Source organism: Hemitrygon akajei, chromosome 6, assembly GCF_048418815.1.
Source record: "Hemitrygon akajei chromosome 6, sHemAka1.3, whole genome shotgun sequence".
Classification (NCBI taxonomy): domain Eukaryota; kingdom Metazoa; phylum Chordata; class Chondrichthyes; order Myliobatiformes; family Dasyatidae; genus Hemitrygon; species Hemitrygon akajei.
The window spans coordinates 2,332,755-2,351,858 of record NC_133129.1 but is presented as its reverse complement, the minus strand read 5'-3'; the positions used below and the strand labels follow the sequence as shown (position 1 = coordinate 2,351,858).

At 44.1% G+C, this 19,104-nt stretch overlaps 1 protein-coding gene across 1 annotated transcript; it reads left to right on the top strand.

Moving 5' to 3' along the window:
• The first annotated feature begins 2,099 nt into the window (after positions 1-2,099).
• Positions 2,100-18,465, top strand: LOC140728812 (uncharacterized). Its single transcript, XM_073047781.1, has 5 exons — positions 2,100-2,254; positions 3,795-4,178; positions 12,686-13,072; positions 15,784-15,883; positions 16,988-18,465. Exons 1-5 carry the CDS (start codon positions 2,194-2,196, stop codon positions 17,001-17,003), a joined length of 948 nt encoding a protein of 315 aa, XP_072903882.1. The 5' UTR covers positions 2,100-2,193; the 3' UTR covers positions 17,004-18,465.
• Positions 18,466-19,104: the final 639 nt, after the last annotated feature.

Below are 19,104 nucleotides of genomic sequence, written 5' to 3'. Positions count from 1 at the left end.
TAATTTGAAAGAAGGGCCCAAGACAGAGAACTCTGGCGACCTGCTCTCGGCGGTCTATGCAGTAGGGTGGATATGGTTAAGAACAAGATGGAGCAGTTGGGCCTAAGGGCCAGTTTTCGTGCTGTATGACTCTATGTTTGGATGAGACTAGAACTGGAAGTCATAGGATAAGGGTGAAAGGCAAAATACTTGCTGGGAATCTGAGGGAAAACATCTGCATCCACGGGTGGTCCGAGTGTAGAAAGAGCTGCCAATGGAAATGGTGGATGTGTGTTCGATTAAGGGGAGGCACCTAAATAGCTAGGCCTAGAAGGATACGCACCTAATGGGGGTAAATGGGATGCGTAGAGGAGCTTTGTGTTGTCATGGACGTGATCAGTCTGCGCTGTACAGTCTGTGACATTTAAGAAAAGTTTGGATAAGTATGCGGATGGGAGGAATGCGATGGGCTATGGACCGGGTGCGGGTTGGTGGGCCTAGGCAGAACAACAGTTCCACAGGTACTGGTTGGGATGAATGGCCTACTTCCAGTATGAAGGTCTAGTATGCATTTCATCACGCATTTGAAATTTATCCATCATTATTTGCTCCAAGACATCTACCATCTCCTGCTTCGTATGTCTACCGTACTCCAGAGTGTCATTATCTGTCACCCTCAACTCTCCATATCTTTTTCCTCAGTGTATAGATGCCCTTATATAAGACCTCAACCATATCCTAAACTGCCTATTTAGTAAGGGATGGTCGTTTCTGTGAGTCCTGACGAAGGGTCGCGGCCCAAAATGACGACTCTTTACTCCTCACCTTAGCTTGACTTGCTTAGTTCCTCCAACGTTACGTGTGTGTTACTCTGGAGTTTCAGTATCTACATAAGCTCTTGTGTTTTCTTCTTTCCTTACATGTTTGCTGCTACATTTTTAAAATGCATTGTGATACTCAAAGCATTCAAATCATGAAGGATCAATGGTATTCAACATATACATTTACATGTAAGAAAACTGTAAGTTGTAAGAGCAGAATCAGGCCATTTGGCCCATCGAGTCTGCATTGCCATTTCATCATGGCTGATTTTTTAACCCTCTCCCGTCTTCTCCTCTTTTACCGGCCTGAATAATCGAGAACCTATCAAACTCCACTTTAAGAACACCGAATGACTTGGTCCCGTCTGTGACAATGAATTCCAGCACCACTGGCTAAAGAAATTCTTCCCTATCTCTGTTCTAAAGGGATGTCCCTCTATTCTGAGGATGTGCTTTTAGGTCCTAGACTGCACTCCTGTTGCAAACATCCACTTCATATATATAATTAGTTTGAAGTTCAGGCACGGATATGGAATAAAATGTGCATAAATACATTCATGCAAATAGCAACATGTAATTACAACATTAACACCATTATACAGTATAAAGTGTTTGCAGTGCAGTGATAGGGGCAATAGATGGGTGTGAACTAGAATGGCTGAATACATTACACTATCCAAAGCTGGCCCTTTGGCCCAAATCTTCCTTGCTGACCCGTGCCTATATTTTTTTCCATGTTTTGTCCATATCCCTCTATATTAATCATATCCATCCTCCTATTCACATGTCTTTGATGCCTTATAATTGCAACCCCTGAATCATTTCTGCTAGTCTCCCATTTTATGTTCCCAACACCCACTGCTGCTCAGCTCCTCTTTCTATACTTCTCCCTCACAGTAAACTTATGTCCTGCAGTGTTAGAACTAGAAAAGATCCCGTGGACATCCAAATTAAACGATTTTATGATCCTCGATAATGTCACCCCTTGGCCTCCCACGGTGCAGAGAAAACAGGCACATTTAATCCAGTCTGCTTTGATGACTTGAGTTGTCCAAACTGAATGATATCTTTACGAAACCATTCTCCACCATTTCTGCCTTGATGACGCCCTTTCTATGGGTAGTTCACCAGAACTACATACTCAGTGGGTGTTTGTCTACCTCGCTCTCTCAGCGATCTACAAGGCTTTCCCGGACCCTTCCATTCTCTCTATTATGGACGGCTAATTACTAATGTGTCTGTTCATGCACTACATCACCCTGTCAGTCTAACCCTGCCAAGTTTAAAATTACTAACTGTAAGAGTTGCACAGTCTTTGCAGGAAGTGAAGAAACGTTTCCAGTAACTTCTGCACTTCAGTACACGAGGAAGAATCCACAGTGACGTCTTGGCGATGCTGTCTCTCCGGGTTTGTCTCTGCACTCTCCTGTTGTCCGTCTCAATCCGGGGATACAGTAAGTGTTTTCCATTAACCTCACTAACTCCTTGTCTCATCAGCTCTCTCAATACTCGGTTCCAACTCTGACGCTTCTGCTGTCCTTTTGCCTTTGGCTAGAACTACAGAGTGTCGTGGGTGGGGGGGGGGGGGGGGTTAGTATTGAAAGTCCTTAGGCGTTCCTGATAACGCTGGGCGGCCCGTTGACTCATTGCACTCTCTGCTGTGGAGGTGATTTGGTGGCCGAAAGGTGGAGAAACGCGCTCCACGGAATCCGGGCTTTGTAACCCAGAATGAAACAATGAGGAAGATACTGAAAGGTTACTGAACGTAGGTGAAGATCGGGATAAGCGATAAAGGCAGACCGGTCGTATTCTGATTGGTGTGGGCAGCACGCAGTTAGCGAAACGCGTTGTGGCCCCTGCGACTCGGGTTCAATCCCCGACGCTGTCCGTAAGGAGTTGGTGCGTTAGCCCTCTGTCGACGTGTGATTGGTAGGTTAATTGGACACATGGGTGCAATTGCGCGGCGAGGGTCCTTTGGGGCGGAAGGGCCCGTTACCGAGCTGTACCTCAAAAGAAAAGTGAAGTAAACCTAGAAGGGCCGAGTGGATTCCTGCTCCGAGCCCATATTTAAATGTTCTTATAGCAGCGGGAATCGCAGGGAGACCCAACGGGGAGTACTCAAAATTCTGAAGAGTGTGGACAGACGTGGCCTATCCTCATTCATGGAGTGGAAGATATCTGATGTTGCAGTATGAGGATGATTGGCCAAGGAACTGAATTCTTGCTAGGACATATTATTTCCAACCAAAGAGTGGTTCTGGGGCAGGAGGAAAAGGCTTCAGAACCGCGGGGAGGGGCAGACACAACTGAGGTATTCAAATGGAAAAAGAGAAGTGACAGAACAGGAATTAGCGGGGCTGTGGGGAGACGACGGAGAAGTGGAACTGACTGGGTTGTTCTTACATTATGCCAGTATGGACTCAAAGTCTTCCTTCCCTGCTGTCACCAGGGGAAATCCAAGAGCTCTCCTGTCTGTAACCAGTACCCCAAAGTCTCAAGCACACCCATCCGCCTGATAATGAAGCGGCCGAATTGTAGGAACCATCAGACCCGTGGCACAGACAGCAATTACAAACTTGCCAAATCCTGACTGCATTGTCGTCTGTAGCGCACTCCCGGGTACCCGTTCTTGTACATACAACACGCATCGCGGACTTCTCCCACAGCAGACCCATATTCTCTCTTACTCTCTCACGCACACTTACTCTTTCTCTCTCTCACACACACACAAACATACTTACTCTCTCTCACTCTCTCACGCATACAAACGCACTCTCTCTCTCCCTCTCTCTCTCTCTCACACACACACACACACACACACTTACTCTTTCTCTCTCTCACACACACAAACATACTTACTCTCTCTCACTCTCTCACACATACAAACGCACACTCTCTCTCTTTCTCTCTCTCTCTCTCACTCTCTCACACACACTTACTCTTTCTCTCTCACACACACACAAACACACTTACTCTTTTTGTCTCTCTCTGCAGACTATTCGATGAATGGTTGGTCAATGTCCGGTGCTGATGTGGTAACTGCGGTAGAAGGGTCCTCAGCTGTCCTGCCGTATACTTTCACCCACCCATCTACTGACCTCGCCCTCACCGGCTCCGTGATATGGTACAGGAAGGAATCAAATGATGATATTCTGTTGTTTAACTGCACATTTCCCGGAGCCGTTGGCTTTGCGTGCGATGAGGTGACACCGAAGGGTGGAGGAAGTCGGATTGTATTCGTGGGGAACATCAGTCAGAGGGACATATCGATAATGGTGGAACGTCTGAGCCGGGAGGACAGTGACTGGTATCGGTGCCGGGTGGAGCTTAATATCGGGAGGATTGAGACTCCGATTCCAACGGAGCTGTCTGTGAGAGGTATGGAGCCACGTCCGAAGGTTCGAGCTTCCCTAGTGGTCAGGGACCATGGGATCCATGGCTCAACTCTGACCAATAAATGTTGATCCGACCCGTGCGACGGTCAATTGCATTTAATCCCTTCCCAGTGATTCCTGCTGGAAAGTGTGCACCTGGCACCGGGCGCAGTGTTGTGACGTTCTCTGCGGAAAAACACTGCAGCCAAATTATGCATTGCAATCTCCCACGATACTGGAATGGCCATGCGATTTGGTTTGGTAGAACACTTTGTTCTTTTCCAATATTTTTATTAGTTTCCGCATAGAAGAATACAGAATGCAAGAAAGTGTATATAAAAGGTCAGAAAAGATAAAAAAAATCTACCAGTTGCATTATATCTGTTCATAATAACAATTACATTACCCCATATTCCTATAAGTTAATCAATAGTTATAATGAACTATACTAATTTATTACAAAAGAAAAAAGAGTTTAACTCCTATCACGACCGAAGCAGTTCACTAAGGAGAAAAGAAGGTAAATAGCTTCTCATATGATAAAAATTAATAATAGCCAACATCTGAGTTTAAATAACGAATTGAAGGTTTTGAAAATAATTCGGAAAAGGTCCCCACAATGTTTCAAACTCTTGACGAGATCAGAAGTTGAACAACGAATCCTCTCTAAATCTAAACATGACGTAACGTCACATAACCATTGAACATGAGTAGGAGGAAAAACATCTTTCAATTTAAAGAAAAGCATCCTCCTAGCGGCAAGAGAGCTAAAGGCCAAGATATGTAAATCAGATACCTTCAACTTAATATCTTGTCCTGTAACAATACCAAATAGGGCCGTCAGAGGGTTAGGCTTAAAATTGACTTTAAAAAGTAAGGAGAAAGTTTGACAAACTTCCTTAAATATTTTTCAAGATTCGGCCAAGTCCAAAGCATGTGAATTAATGAAGCTTATCCATTATTACAACTGTCACAGTTGGGAGATATATCTGAATAAAAACAAAATAGCTTATCCTTAGTCATATGAGCTCTATGTACCACCTTAAATTGTATGAGGGAATGACGAGCATATGGCGATGACGTATTAACCAGTTTAAAATTTTCATTCCAAGTTTCCTCAGATATTGATATCTGTAAATCTTGCTCCCAGAGATTCTTTATTTAGTCTAAAGGAACATTCCTCGTCTCCAGTAACATACCATAAATCTTAGATTTTGAACCATTATAAAAATTGTCCGACTAAAAATTACGTGTAGTAAGTTCTTATCTGAGCTTATAGGGAATGTACATAAATGAGATTTTAAAAAGTCTCTAATTTGTAAATATCTAAAAAAGTGAGTTTTGGGTAAACTATATTTAGCTGGCAATTGCTCAAATGATCAAAGGTGGTTCCCGGGTCCTGCTCAGTCCCTGAAGTTCGGCACTAATACTCTACACCCTGGCTGTAGTTCCACTCCATAAGTCTTCCAGTCACACTGCTTCTTTGCTCTATTTTGCTCCCTCTGAGCTGTCTGTGATGCCAGCCTGTATGTCTCTTGCATCCGCCTTCTCCACTTACTGGCATATTCGCTGTGAGAGGTGCTCTGATCACTTGGTGTCAGGCCAAACATTACGTCCACAGGTAGCCGGGAGCTTCTACCATAGAGGAGGTAGTATGGGGCATATCCCGTCGATTCACAGTATGTACGACCTTGGCCAAGGAGCTCTTCCAATCTGACTTGGCTTCCTCTGTCAAGTTTCTCAGCATGGAGAGGAGTGTTCGATTAAATCTCTCAACCTGACTGTTTCCAGCTGGGTGGTAAGGCGTTGTGCGTGAGCCTTGGATGCCACAGTATTCTTCCAGCTTGGGAAACAGCTTATTCTCAAACTCCTTGCCCTGATCATGATGCAACTTGGCCGGAAATCCAAATCTGAGCGCAAAGTCTCCAAAGATCTTTTCAGCGGCAGTTTTTGCTGACTTGTTGGTACATGCGTTTGCCTGGGCAAAGCGCGTAAAGTGATCGATGACAACCAGGATATACTCATAACCTCCTTTACAGCTCCCCAGATGCAGATAATCTATTGAAACGATCTCAAAAGGATATGTGGTTACTACATTAACCAGTGGTGCTCTAGTTGGCTTGTTCGGACGCTTCCGCTTCAGGCAACTACACACCTTGGTCACATGATGGTCCACATCTCTTTGCACATGAGGCCAATAGAATCAATCACGGATCAGGCTGAGTGTCCGCTCCACTCCGAGGTGTCCCATCTCCTCATGCAGCTCCTTGTATATCAGCTGATGGAATGTTTTAGGTAACACTAGTTGAGCTGGAACCGCTAACTTTCTGTCCAGAATGCCGTCTTTATTGAGATACAACTTGTTTCTCTCCCTTACCAGAACAGAGGTGTCATCACGCCGGTCTCTTCCCCGTTGATGAGGCCACTGTCCTGTCATGACATCCTCTCACACCTTGCCAATGACTGGATCATCCTTTTGTGCTTTCTTTAGGTTCTCAGTGGAGATTTCTGCAACTGTGGAAATTAGCCTTTCCTGCTCTACATCAGTACGTGCTGCAGCGATGGTGGCTGGACACAACCAGGGCTCATGTTCATGTGATTCGAGTTGGAGTGCCTGTGTTACAATTGTTATTGTCTCTGGCTGCATTTCCTGTGAGCATGTGTGGATGTACTGCTCCATATCAAGTGGCATCCGTGACAAGCCATCCGCGTCTCCATTAACTTTCCCAGGCCGGTACTTGATTGAGAAATTAAAGTCGGCTAACTCCGCAATCCACGGCGTGTTGTGGCGTTCAGCTTCGCGGTGGTCAACACATAGGTTAAGGGATTATTATCGGTGTAGACAGTGAATGAGGACGCATAATATAGATACTCACGAAATCTTTCACAAATGGCCCACTTCATTGCTAAAAACTCCAACTTTACAGAATGGAGGTGGTAATACTTTTCTGGTGCAGTTAGTGTTCTCGACCCATAACCTATGACGACCAGCTTGCCTTGTTGCCTCTGGTACAGTACTGCACCCAGCTCCTCCTGAGAGGCATCACAGTGCAACACAAACGGCTTCTCAAAGTCGGGATAGCCTAGGAGTTGTGGGCGCAGCAAGTACTCTAACAGCTGGCAGAGCACTTCCTGGTGTTTTTCGGTCCAGGTGATCGGTTGGCTTGAGGGTAGCTGGTCTGACTCATTACGTTTACCCTTACTCCTACTTACACTTGGTCCTTGGACCTTACTTCCTGGCGTCTTCTCGGTGGATAACAGACGGTACAGCGGCTTGGCAATACATGAAGAGTTTGGGATATATGGGCAGTAGTACGATAGGAACCCCAGCATTTTCCTCAGGTTTACGGTCTTTGAGTGCTTGTACTGGTGCTATCCCAATAGGATCCATGCAATAGCCACCTTTGGATACAATCTTTCCCAGGAATTTCACTTGGTCTTTAAACACTTCATACTTTTTAGCTATCAGTTTTACCCCATGTGCTTGATAGCGACGTAACACCTCTCTCATATCCCGCAAATGGTCTTCAAAAGGCTGGCTGTGGACAAGATTGTCATCCAAATACGGCTGACATGTTTCATCCCTCAAACCCATGAGGCACTCCTCCATACTGCGCTGGAACTCTGCTGGGGCCGAGGACAGGCCGAAGGGGATCCTTACCCACTCGTATAAGCCCCAAGGTGTTATAAAGGCTGTAAGTGGTCTGCTACTCTCCGCAAGGAAACCCTGATGGCACACCTTGCCCTGATCCAGGACCGAGAACCATACACTCCCACTCAGGCTGTTCAACATATCTTGCATTCGAGGGATGGGGTGACGGTCAGGGATGGATTTTCGGTTCAGCTCACGGTAATCCACGCATAGACGTAAACTCCCAACCTTCTTACGATCGCAGACTATTGGTGATGAGTACGGGGACCGGGAATTTTGAATCCATCCTCTATTCAGTAGGTCCTCCACATATTGCTTCACCTCCTTGTGGAGTGGTTTGGGTACAGAAGTGTAGGTGCGCCTTACAGGAGTTGTGTCGCTCAGTCTGATTTTTAACTGCAGAGATGGGATGCATCCCAATCACTCTCATCTTTTGAAAATACAGCACACTCTTCTCGCAGCATCTGTCTGACCTGTTCCTGCTGGTCTGGAATCAGGTGATCAACAGACACTGGAGGGTCCCATGTCTCATGTTTGCATGTGTCCAGCTGTCTGTTTTTCTCTTTGTGATTCTCAGGAGCGCTGGCTGTGCTGGCAGTGTTTTCACTAGTGCTGGCTGTTTCTGCTGTGTTTACACTGGCATTGACTGGCCTTACATCCACTGGGTAGATAGCCTTAATTTGTTGTAGCTGTCCCAGCACTGTACGAGGGGTGAGAGTAATGTCGTGGTTGCTGTCATTAGTGACAGGGATAGCCACCCTAGACAAATTTCCCTTCTGCAGACAGATAACGGTGTCAGTAATATTCAGCCCCTCTGGCCACTTTGGGATCTCATCAGGTTCAATAAGAACTTCCTGTTTTGCGGAAAAGGGCCCTGTCCTCACACTGCACTTAACCTCCCTGGTCTAACCTGCCGGAATCACTGTCTTTAGTTTTCCAACTCTCACCACGCCCTCCGTGTCATCCTGGTCACCGCTCTGCACTATGTGGATCAACTCATTTGCCCTTTTGCAGTCAATGGAAAAGGCGTCTCTTACCGCAGCAGGTGTAACTTCTGGATGCTGCCCCTTTCCATTCATCATCAGCCGCTCAATTACATTGTAGCCGATGATCGGTGGCTCTGCTACTCCTGGCTGATTAGAGACAAGCACCGGCACAAGCAGCTCTGGCGTTGGGCCCCTATTTGATCCCAACTTGAACTTCAGCTCAACCCATCCTGCAAAGGGGATGGGTGTCTGGTTTGCTGCTTTGCCCACAAGTTTCTCGTTCTCACCCAGGAGCTCATCTGTGTCCCGTACCCCGATTTGTGGAAAACAGGACTCTCTTCACTTTTCATTAATAATAGTGACCTGTGAGCCGGTATCCCATAGTGCTTGTGTTGCTACTCCCTCAACGGAACAATCCACCACGCACTTCTTCCCGATGAGAGCTGTCAGCTTGGCTTGATGACGTAAAGAAAGATGACTGGCGTAGGTAGCACCCACCATCTGTTGTTCAGCCTTCCCAATTTTCTCTAACTCCGCCTCCAGCTGCCTGATTCTCTCTCAAAGAAGCTCATGCACCTTGTCATCTGGTCCAGCAGGGCTCGGAGCTGATGATTCTGGGATGGTGACAGGCCGGATTGTCACATTGCTGTCAGATTTCCCTGCCAGCCTTCTTTGTCCTCTACAGCCTCTTGAGAGGTGCCCTGTCTGCCCACACTTGAAACAGTGTTCACACTGGTCACCTGTTCCCTGCTCCTGACATGCTTTACATCCTCTCCTAACACTCATTCTTACTTTGCTGGTGGGTCCTTAAGAGTTAGCTATGCTTTTCCTTATTTCAGCCATTTCTTCTCCCAGAAGCCTGACTGTTTCATAAAGCTCTGTGTCTCTTGAACTAGCTACAACAGGTACTTTAAATAATCCTGCATGATAAATAATCCTGCATGATGTATAATGAACATGGTAAAGAAAAAGAGTGCTCCCTATCTAAAGGATGTAAGAAACACCAAATATCAACAATACCACGTTTCAATAAAATAGATTGAAAAAACAAAACTGATTTGTTAAGAGACGCTGGTTTAGAAGATGATTGGTCTAAGATTGGGTCTAATCAGCAGTTAAAATCTCCTCCCATCACCATAGAATAAAGACTCAGATATGGTAGAAACGAAAAAAAATGCTTAAAGAATCCTGGATCATCTACTTTTGGGGCATACACATTGGCAAATACTATTAATTTATTATCTAGTTTTCCTGAACCTATAACAAAACGTCCGGTAATATCAGACACTACTTTACTTTGGACAAAGGAAAGTGTAATTTCTTTAAGAATCGAAACTCCTCTAGATTTGGCCTGAAAAGACAAATGAAAACAAAGCCCATTCCAACGGCTAACAAAGTAGATGATCACATTTGTGTATGTGAGTTTCTTGTAAAAAAAAAGTAACAGGGACCTTGAATTTCCTAATATAAGCAAAAATTTTATTATGTTTGACAAGGTGATTTAACTCTTTCACGTTAAAACTGAGTAGGTTAATAGTTTGGTCCATTTTTAGAATAATTCAAAGGAAGCGTTAAAATGTAAGTTTAAACAAATCCATAAACATTGAGAAATGGTAACCAAGCAACAAGTTGGCTAAAAACAATTCGAAAACAGCTTCTGAGATTAAAAAAAAAGCTTCCCTCCGCCCACCTCCCAAAGACAGAAAGTCGACCAATAGAAAGCCGACATTTACAACTATGGACATCCCCCCCCCCCCCCCCCAAAAAAACAAACCCGGTGAGCGCTCCAATTAGTTTCAGATTTTTTATATTCCAACCTAAACTTAACAATATCCAGACAAGAATTCAATTCTCGTATATCAAAAATACAGTATTAAAAATACAAAAGGAAATTGGTTACAAAGGTTTACCAAAAGTAAAAGTTACCATTATTCATACAAAAAGACATTAAACATTTAATCTTATATCTTCATAAAAACATGATAAGTAGTTAGCTTTGAGATTAAAACAATCTTTATGCTTCAGCATTCCAATGAAACCGTTCGAAGGGTCCATCTTTAATGAGATTCTCAGTCAAACTCGGTAGCCAAGGGATGGGTTAACCCTTAATTAAAAAAAATTCCAACAATTCTTATTTAAACTTAGCACATTCCTGCTTAACCTCAACCAAATAGTCTTCGAGAATCTTAATAATCCACCTTATAACGTATCATGCCCTTTCGACGGGATTTGCGAATTAAAAGTTTCTCATTTAATCTTGTGTTTTCATGTAAGGACAGACTAAGCAGCTAGCCTTTGGATTTTAAAAACCTTTATGCTTCAGCAATCGACCGAAACCATTCGAAAGAACCGTTTTTAAGCGTGATTCTGAGATGAGCTGGATAACGGTTTAAAATCCTTATTAAAAATCTCGGAAATAACTTCCTTGAATTTAGCATATTCCTGCATAACCTCCAGCGGGTTGTCTTCCACAATTCTAATCTTGCCGCCACGATAGTCAATCATGCCTCTTCGATGAGATTTGCGTATTAACAAATCCGTTGTTTTAAATTCATGAAAGCAAATTATTACGGATCTTGGTTTATCTCTGTTTGGAGACCGAAAGACGGGAGACCTGTGAACTCGATCAATCATAGGCAAAGACACCAACATTTCCAAAAATAATTCTTGCAGAAAGTTTGCAAAGAATTCCATAGGATGATTACCTTCGATTAACTCTTCAAGTCCCAGAACACGTAGGTTGTTCCTTCTACTTTCTATGTTGATAATCTTCTGTCTTAACTTTTCGTTGGACTTCGATTGCTTTTCACAAAGCTTTTGCAATTCATCCACTTCTGTTTCCAGAGACGACAACATTGCTTCATTAATTTTCATACGTTTGTCGTGTTTATTAAGAGTTTGCTGAATAGAATTCAATTTACCATCTATTTGTTTAAATTCAGAGCTGAATTGTTGAAACTTCTCAGAGTCTTCTCGTGCCGGACTTTGCAGCAAATCCGTAATAGAATCCAAAGAAGCAGGGGGATCATCCTTTTTAGTACCTCTGCCACTCACTGATGCAGCCATAATGAAAAAATATCACACTTATAAAGGAGGTTTCAAGACAGGTTGGAAATAGTAAGATACTGTAATTAGAGTTGGAACAACGGGAGATTGCAGCTACTCCATCAGCCACCACCAGGAAACCTCAGTAGAGCACTCTGTAGGCCATTCTGGAGTTGTAAAGCGTTGAAATGAGCTCTTCAGGCTATCATGTCCAGCCTGACCCTTTTGCCCGTGTACTCTAATTCCATTTTAATCAACAATTCTCGTTCAACCCTTGCCATTCCCCTGCTAGCTGCCTACCTGCATGAAAAATCGCAATAAGATTGAAAGTGTGCAGAGAATATTTACAAAGATATTGCCGGGATATGAGAACTTGAGTTATGGGGAAAGCTGAGTATGTTAGGACTTTATTCTTTAGAGCGTAGGAGAACAAAGAGAGATTTGATTGAGGCATATAAACTTAGGAGGCGTATAGATAGGGCAGATGCAAACAGGTTTTTTTTCCCCATTGAGATCGCGTGAGATTAGAGCAAGATATCATCGGTATTGAAGGAGATCATGAGGATGGACAACTTCATTCAGAGTGTGGTGGAGTGTGGAACAAGCTGCCAGCAAAAGTGATCGATGCGGGTTCGATTTCGACATTTAAGTTTGGATAGGTACATGGATGGGAGGGGTGTGGTGGGGGCTATAGTCCATTGCGGGTCGATAGGACTAGGCAGAATAATAGCTCAGCACAGGCAGGATCGGATGAAGGGCTTGTTTCTGTGCTTTAGTGCTCAATCTTCTCCATCAACCGCTGATGCAATCTGTCTGACCTCCCCTCAGTTCCCGGCGAGAGTGTTTCAGTGCTGAATGGAACTGAAGGAGCTTCGGCCGTGTTACCCTGTGTGTTCAGAAGGCTCCGGCATTACCCGATCCCGTACACGGTGACGTGGATGAGAAAGGATCCCTACCGACACATCGTCACCTTCAGGTACCAAGGAAATGGATCGTGGGCAGCGGAAAACGGAGTGACTCGGTACGAGCTCGTCGGGGACCCAGAACTGGGAAATGCCTCGACCAGGTTAAAGCAGCTGAGTGCGGAGGACAGTCACAGCTACCTGTGTCTGGCCGAGTTCAGAAGATTTGTTTACTTTTTCTCCAGTTCCTACACAGTAAACGAACCATTTTTTTTTTTGACCCAGTATGAGACCCAACTGTGGATCAGACCAGGTAAGAAACTACTGTGGCATTCCGCAGTGTACAGGGAGTGTGTGGAGTGCAGAGGGGAGCAGGAACGGGAAACCCCATCTCAGCGCTTTCACGTCAGAGATGTGGCGTGGAGGGGGGAGGGGGAACGGCGGAGTTTTGGCGGCCACTCGGAGTACCGAGGGAGTACAGCAGTGTCCGACAGTTTTTAAGCCAAGATCTAGACTTGCCCCTCAAGTGGCCGTTAAATAGCTCGGAGAACCCTTTTTTCAATACGGGTCCTCATCATGAAGTTCAAGGTTAAGCTTAGTGTAATTCAACCATGTACATGTATACACAAAATATCGTTCCTCTTGAACCAAGGTACAAAACACAGTACATACGGGTGCATACAGCATACATACAGTCATAAAGTAATATTAACGCAAGTCATTGAGTGTCATAGCCTGAAGATGAGGTCATGCACCTGATGTTGACCAGTGCTGGTTGCAGAAGCTGGAGTTTGGGACAATTGTCATGTCAAAAGCAGTGGCTTCATTCATGTACTGTACTTGTTTGCAATGCTGTTGTTGATGACCTAATGCGAGCAGGGATGTCGTCTTCGAAGGTCTAGACGAAGAACAGAGTCCTTTTGATAGCAGACTTTTCTCAGAGTTCAACATATCAACTATAATGCAGCAGGCTGAAGTTGTTCCAAAATACGTATAACTGATGTTAAGGCTATCCATTCTGTGTAAAAATATACAGTGGCAAGATGCAGTTTCACCAGATCACAGAGACAATTTAGCAGTAAGACATACATTCATGCTCATGATTACATATGATCAGTTATTGTATCTTGCATACATTTGGGTCTCCTAATCTTTTCTTCAAACCCTCTATAGTCTTAGTCGTTTTCAAAATGAAAGAAATATTGGAGGTAATGGCAATATTAGTCTACATGTTTTGTGTGAGTTCTATGTACTGTGTTATGCACCTTGGTCTGGAGAAACGTTGTTTCGTTTTGCTGTATATATGTGTATGGTTGAATGACAATAAACTTGAACTTGATAACTATCAGGGATTAAGAACTGCAAAACCAAACGGGAATAAATGGATCTCTGCCTGGCTTTAGATAATAGAACATAGAGCATAGACCACTAGAGTACCTGAATAGGTCATTCGGCTCACAATGGCGCCTCGAACCAATTAAATTAGTGATCAATTGGCCAACTAAACTACAGAATTCCCTCTGCCTACAGAATGACAATTTCCTTCGATTTTCCTCACGTCCATGTGACTAATCTAAACGTCTCTTAAAGATCCCTAATGCACCTGCCTCTATCACCACCCCTACAACGCATTCTAGGCACTGTGTAAAAATACGTGCCCCTTACATCTCCACTGAATACTCCCCCTCTCACCTTAAATGTCTGCCCTCTGGTATTAGAGATTTCAACCCTGGGTAAAAGACACTGTCTATCAACTCTTTATATTCCTCAGTTTTCGGACCATGACTATTGAAATACCACATACAACAGTGATTGGGTCCAATTACTCTCCGTCTGTATAATCGATTTTAGCGAGGAGATCAATGTCATTATTCGAAGTTTGTTGATGAGTAGAAAGTGAAAAGCCTGTGAAAAGTCATAGGAAACGATCGAGGTTAACGTGGATCTGTTACAACACAGTGTGGAAACACTCCTTCTTAAGCCCATCAAACTATCTTAAGCCCAAAGGAGCATGGGCTGCCGTGAGCAGCTCGCCAGAGTGTTCTGTCTTGGACTAATAGAAGGTTGATCGGCCCTGTGGCTTCCGATTTCATCACACGACTTCATATCATAGGGAGGCGGACTTTGGAGTTTCTGTTGACGTTCGTGTAGCTTTGAGTTATTACAGGATAGGGTTGTTATCCCCATGCCCAACCCTCCTCCTTTCACAGCCGGACTTGGGACCGTCCATGGTGGATATGCCTGGGATCATGACAGATTAAATGCATGTCAAAATATTAGGTTATCCACATAGGAAAAATCGGTAAAACAAGATATTTGGCTAGTGCAATTATTCAGATGGACATGGGTGGAAACTTACAGTGATTACTCAAGTGATAACATGCAATACAGTGTTGTTCCTTGTCGGCAAAGACACCGAAGGTCTGACTCTCTGCTGTAGTGTCTTAATTCTTGTCAATATGATCACTACAAGATTAGATTTATTTATCAAGTGTACATTGAAACGCCAAAATATACAGTAAAATACGCTAGGGATGTACTAGGACAGCCCATAAATGTCGCCACGCTCTGGCGTCGACATGGAGTGCAGGAAGAAACTGAAACACCAAGAGGAAGGTTACGCGGTCACAGTGAGAAGAACAAATGCCACTGGGAATCCAGATCCACCATCTCCATCTCTAATTTGAACTCTCTTTCGGTAATTGCTGGCCCTGTAAAGCGATTGCGCTAACTGAAAATTTACCGCTATATTGATAGTCTCCGTTTTCTTAGACACACACACACACACACACACACACACACACACACACACACACACACACACACACACACACACACACACACACACACACACACACACACACACACACACACACACACACACACCGTTCATCTGTTCCTTTAGAATAATGCCGCTAATTTATCCATTCATTTCCACATCACCTTGCAGATGTTATTCAGTCTACGGTTTTGGTCTCCACGTTTTAGAGGAGTCTGCTTTGACCTCTTTTACTTTCTCTTCAGCCCCGAAGGATTTCCCCGTTCTGATGTTGTGTATCCCACTCGGACTAAAAACCCTCGCCCTTTTCGTGATGGGCGTCGCTTTCTACATTGATAGACTCAGGTATGTAATATTGCTGAAAACTCCTGTCTTTATGTGGCTCCGGCGCGGTGGGACTTACCGTGTGCGTTGGAAAATGAGACATACTTGAGGCATCCGGCAGCTCCGACTTGATTTTGTTAACCAATTTAGAAGATAGAACACTACACCACAGTGCAGCCCTTTCGGCCCATATTGATATGCCAACCCTCTAACTTACTCTAAGATCAATTCAACCCGTTCCTCTCACATATGCATTTTTCTTTCGTTCATGTGCTTATCTAAGAGTCTGCTAAATATCTCTAGTGTATGTCCCTTGCATCACCCTGGCAGCGCTCTCCACGTACCCACCGCTCTCTGTGTTAAAAAACACATCAGACACTCAACCCCGCCCCCCCACCCGACCCATCCTTTCCTCCAAGCACCTTAAAATCTTACACCCAGTATTATCCATGTTGCCCTCCGAAAAATCTGTGGCTGTGTACTCGACCTATGCCTCTTATCATCTTATGCACCTCCATTAGTTACCTTTCAGATTCCTTCGCTCAGATGAGAAATGTCCTAGTTCGCTGAACCATTCACCATAAAACATGCTCTCTAATTCTGGTATCATCCTGGTATGTCTCCTCTGCACCCTCACAACCGAACATAGACGGCACATCGTCTATTATATTGAGTGATAACCAAATTCTTGTTCAGTTTCCAAACTCAATCCATTTTCAATATCCAATACCTTTCTCTGGCTTAGCTCCCAGGACCTCTAGTGCTAGATTCCCCTGTTCTTCAAGTCAAACTGTACGATGAATATCTCCTCACCTAATACATCCAAAGAGAGTGTATCACCTTTTCAACTTCCATCTGCCATTGTTCTGCCGATCAACTCATAGTTTCTGACCACCTTTCTCACTGTCAACAATTGCATCAACATTCGTGCCCCATGCATGATTTCTTATTTTTTCTGCATGTTGTTTCACCTCAAATTTCGTTGTCAAGCAGTGATGTCGATAATAAAATAGAGAGTTTCATGCAAGGCTCCATCCAAATCAATACGATCTGCTGGCAGTGAATGGAGATACGGGAAGTGGTCTCTTTGTAAAATCCTTTTAATTCGTCGTCATCTGCCCACAGAACGGGACGAGACTGAGCTACCACAGGAAGCTGAGAAGACCAGTTTACCAAAAAACCAGAAGACGCTAAGATGTAGGAGCAGATTAGGGCATTTGGCCCTTCGAGTCTGCTCCGCCATTTCATCATGCCTGATCCAGTTTTCATCTCAGCTCCAATATCTTGCTGTTTCCCCGTATCCCTTCATGCCCTGACCAATCAAGAATATGTCACCATATTGCTAGTGTCTTCACAGTGAAGACTGATGCAACGTACATATTCAGTTCGTTCACCGTTTCCTTGTGGCCCATTACTACCTCTCCAGCATTATTGTCCAGCATCACCTCGGTACCGATTTGAGCAAGACGGGTCCTGGCTAGATGCTGCCGCTTGACTATGCGTTGGACTTACGTAAGTAAGATTCAGGAGGAGGCCCTTCAACAGGACTGTTGATTCATTTTTATTAATGCTGCCTGACCTGCTAAATTCCTCCAGCATTGTGTGTGTGTTGCTGAGGAGAGGTATAATTCCAACAAGTGGAATATTTTCCTTTTCACCACCCATTTTGTGCCCATTAGTCCTCATCACCTACTCATTCCCAAAGAGGTCTAATCTACATCCCTTTCTTAATAGTTCAGCATGAACTAGAGAAGCTGATTAGCCTCTTTCCGTGCAGTAGTCTATGACTTTTCCCTCTTAAGAGTTACATCCCTGGTCACAGCTCACCACGGTCTCTTCAGCCAATTACCCTGAATCGCTACTGTCTGATGACCATCCCTTCTGCCCATGATTGTTCCAGGGAAAACCATGACCAACATTATTGATAGACTATATCCACTACTCTCTGCAGTTTCTTGCATTGTAGTGAGTTAGTATTGCCGTATTCGAGACAACGATTCTACCTGTTAGGATACCGTTAATAGTGCGTCTGAAGAAATGTGTTAAGTGTATTTGGTGACAGACCAAATCCCGGAACCTTCAAAGAAAGCAGAGACATTGGCGTGTCCTCTTCATAATTGCATCTATGTACTGGGCCCAGAAGAAGCCATCCCAGATGTTAACATACAGAAATCTAAAGATGTTGACTCTCTCCATCTTTGACTCAGTAATACAAACTGGTAGTTCCATTTCTGAAGTCAATGATTAGGTCGATGGCTTTGCCGACGATGAGCAAGCGGTTATTATCGCGGTACAACTCAACCAGGGCTAAGCCAGAAATAAATCAGCATGATGAAATGGCGCAGCGGACTCGATGGGCCGAATGGTCTAATTCTGCTTCTGCGTCTTATGGTCCAATGGATCTTTTGCAAGAATGTGACAAATGCGCACACGATCATTTCGATCTTGCTGTTAGTCTAATGGGACTGTTACCTGCGGGGGGCGCTCTAGTATGGCGCGGGAATTCGAGAGCACATGTGTCTTGGTGGACCCATTTGGTCCTTCCCGCATTGGAAAATGCTGCGTGTTACCATAACATAACTCAGTAAAAATGTTTAATCACAGTACTCTGTTGTCATTCTTGCTCCGCGCAAACATAACTAAATCCACAGATAAGTCAGACTGAATAAAATGGGTTTAATTAGCACTTTATTGAGTCTGCCTTCTGGCGTTTCTAAGCCAAATACTAAAATGATTGCAAATCATTTTAGATTAAAATGTAACTAAAATCAAAATTCTGTTCCACACAAGGTAACTGAGTCATTTGGATTTCAAAAGAAGTGTGTAAACAAGGGACTGCCAATAAAATGGCTGGAAAGACCTTGTCATAAAGCTGGAGATTCAATTTCCAACTGAAGAGATTCTACAGATGGTGGAAATCCAGAGTAACACACAGCCCTGATAAAGGATCTCGGCCCGAAATTTCCACTCATTATTCTCTCTATAGATGTTGCCTCACCTGATGAGTTCCTCCAGGCTTTTATGTGTGATCCTACAGAGATTTGGAAGTTTTTTTTAGTCAGAGAGTATAATTCCCATCTCACATCACTTGCTTCAGAAAGATCTGAAACCACAGCACCAAATCAGAATCAGAATCAGAATCCTTTATTATCGCCAAGTATGAGGACACACACAGGGAATTTGATGCCGGTTTCCCTGAGCTCTCTCTGTACAGCATTAAAAGCAAACAAAAACAATAGTGC